This window comes from Charadrius vociferus, unplaced genomic scaffold (assembly GCF_000708025.1).
Source record: "Charadrius vociferus isolate BGI_N301 unplaced genomic scaffold, ASM70802v2 scaffold1091, whole genome shotgun sequence".
Lineage (NCBI taxonomy): Eukaryota > Metazoa > Chordata > Aves > Charadriiformes > Charadriidae > Charadrius > Charadrius vociferus.
Window position 1 is genome coordinate 86,879 of NW_009646972.1, and position 1,251 is coordinate 88,129.

The following is a 1,251-nucleotide window of genomic DNA, read 5'->3' on the forward strand; positions in this document are numbered from 1 at the left end:
TGTCCGTGCATCCACCCCATGCGCCCTGGGTGTCCGTGTGTCCATCCCATGCACCTTGCGCTTGTCCGTGCATCCACCCCATGCGCCCTGGGTGTCCGTGTGTCCATCCCATGCACCTTGCGCGTGTCCGTGCATCCACCCCATGCGCCCTGGGTGTCCGTGTGTCCATCCCATGCACCTTGCGCGTGTCCGTGCATCCACCCCATGCGCCCTGGGTGTCCGTGTGTCCATCCCATGCACCTTGCGCGTGTCCGTGCATCCACCCCATGCGCCCTGGGTGTCCGTGTGTCCATCCCATGCACCTTGCGCGTGTCCGTGCATCCACCCCATGCGCCCTGGGTTTCCGTGTGTCCATCCCATGCACCTTGCGCGTGTCCGTGCATCCACCCCATGCTCCCCGTGTGTCCAACCCATGCACCTTGGTTGGTTGTGTGTCCTCCCCGTCTACTCTGTGTGTCCGTATGTCCACCCTGTGCACCCTGGCTGTCCGCGTGTCCACCCCAAGCACCCTGTGCACCCTGCACCTCCACCCCATGCACTCTGGGTGTCCGTGTGTCCATCGCGTGCACTCTGCGTGTGTCCGTGCATCCACCCCATGCACCCTAGGTGTCTATGTGTCCACCCCGTGCACGTGTCCATCTGTCCACCCCGTGCTCCCTGTGTGTCCAACCCACGCCCCTTGGCTGTTTGTCTGTCCTCCCCGTGTACCCTGTGTGTCTGTATGTCCACCCTGAGCATCCCTGTGCCCACCCCAGACGCCCTGCCCACCCACCCTGTGCACCTTGGGTGTCCCTCTGTCCCCCCCAACGTGCCCCGTTCACCCAGGGGTCCTCCCCACCCCGTGCCCCCCGTCTGTCCGTCTGTCCCCGCGCCCCCAGCGCCACCTCTCCCCCCTCCAGCAAGCCCGTCTACACGGTGCTGGTGGTGCTGCTCCTCGCGTCCATCACCTTCCCACCCGGGCTGGGGCAGCTGATGGCCTCCAGGGTGAGTGGGGCGGCGGGGGGGACACGGGGCTCCCCAGAGCACCCCAACCACGTCCCAGCGGGTGCTCAAGTTGTCCGTCTGTCCTTCCAGCTCACCATGAAGGAGTATCTCACCTCCCTCTTTGACAACCGCACTTGGGGCCAGCTGGTCCTCAACGCCTCCTCGGTGGCCGACCTTCACGGCGGCGGCGTGGACCCTCGGGGGCTCTGGCAGGAGTGGTGCCACCCCTCTGCCACCATCTTCGGCACCTTGGCCTTCTTCCTGCTG

General features: G+C 66.0%; 1 protein-coding gene across 1 annotated transcript in view; it reads left to right on the forward strand.

The window, feature by feature from the left end:
• The window catches only part of LOC104295620 (chloride channel protein ClC-Kb-like), a 13,084-nt gene that overhangs the window by 9,618 nt on the left and 2,215 nt on the right, over positions 1-1,251 (forward strand). Inside the window, exons 9-10 of the mRNA XM_009895389.1 lie at positions 875-984; positions 1,075-1,247. Coding sequence (XP_009893691.1) covers positions 875-984; positions 1,075-1,247 — 283 coding nt within the window. The remainder of the gene's footprint in view (positions 1-874; positions 985-1,074; positions 1,248-1,251) is intronic.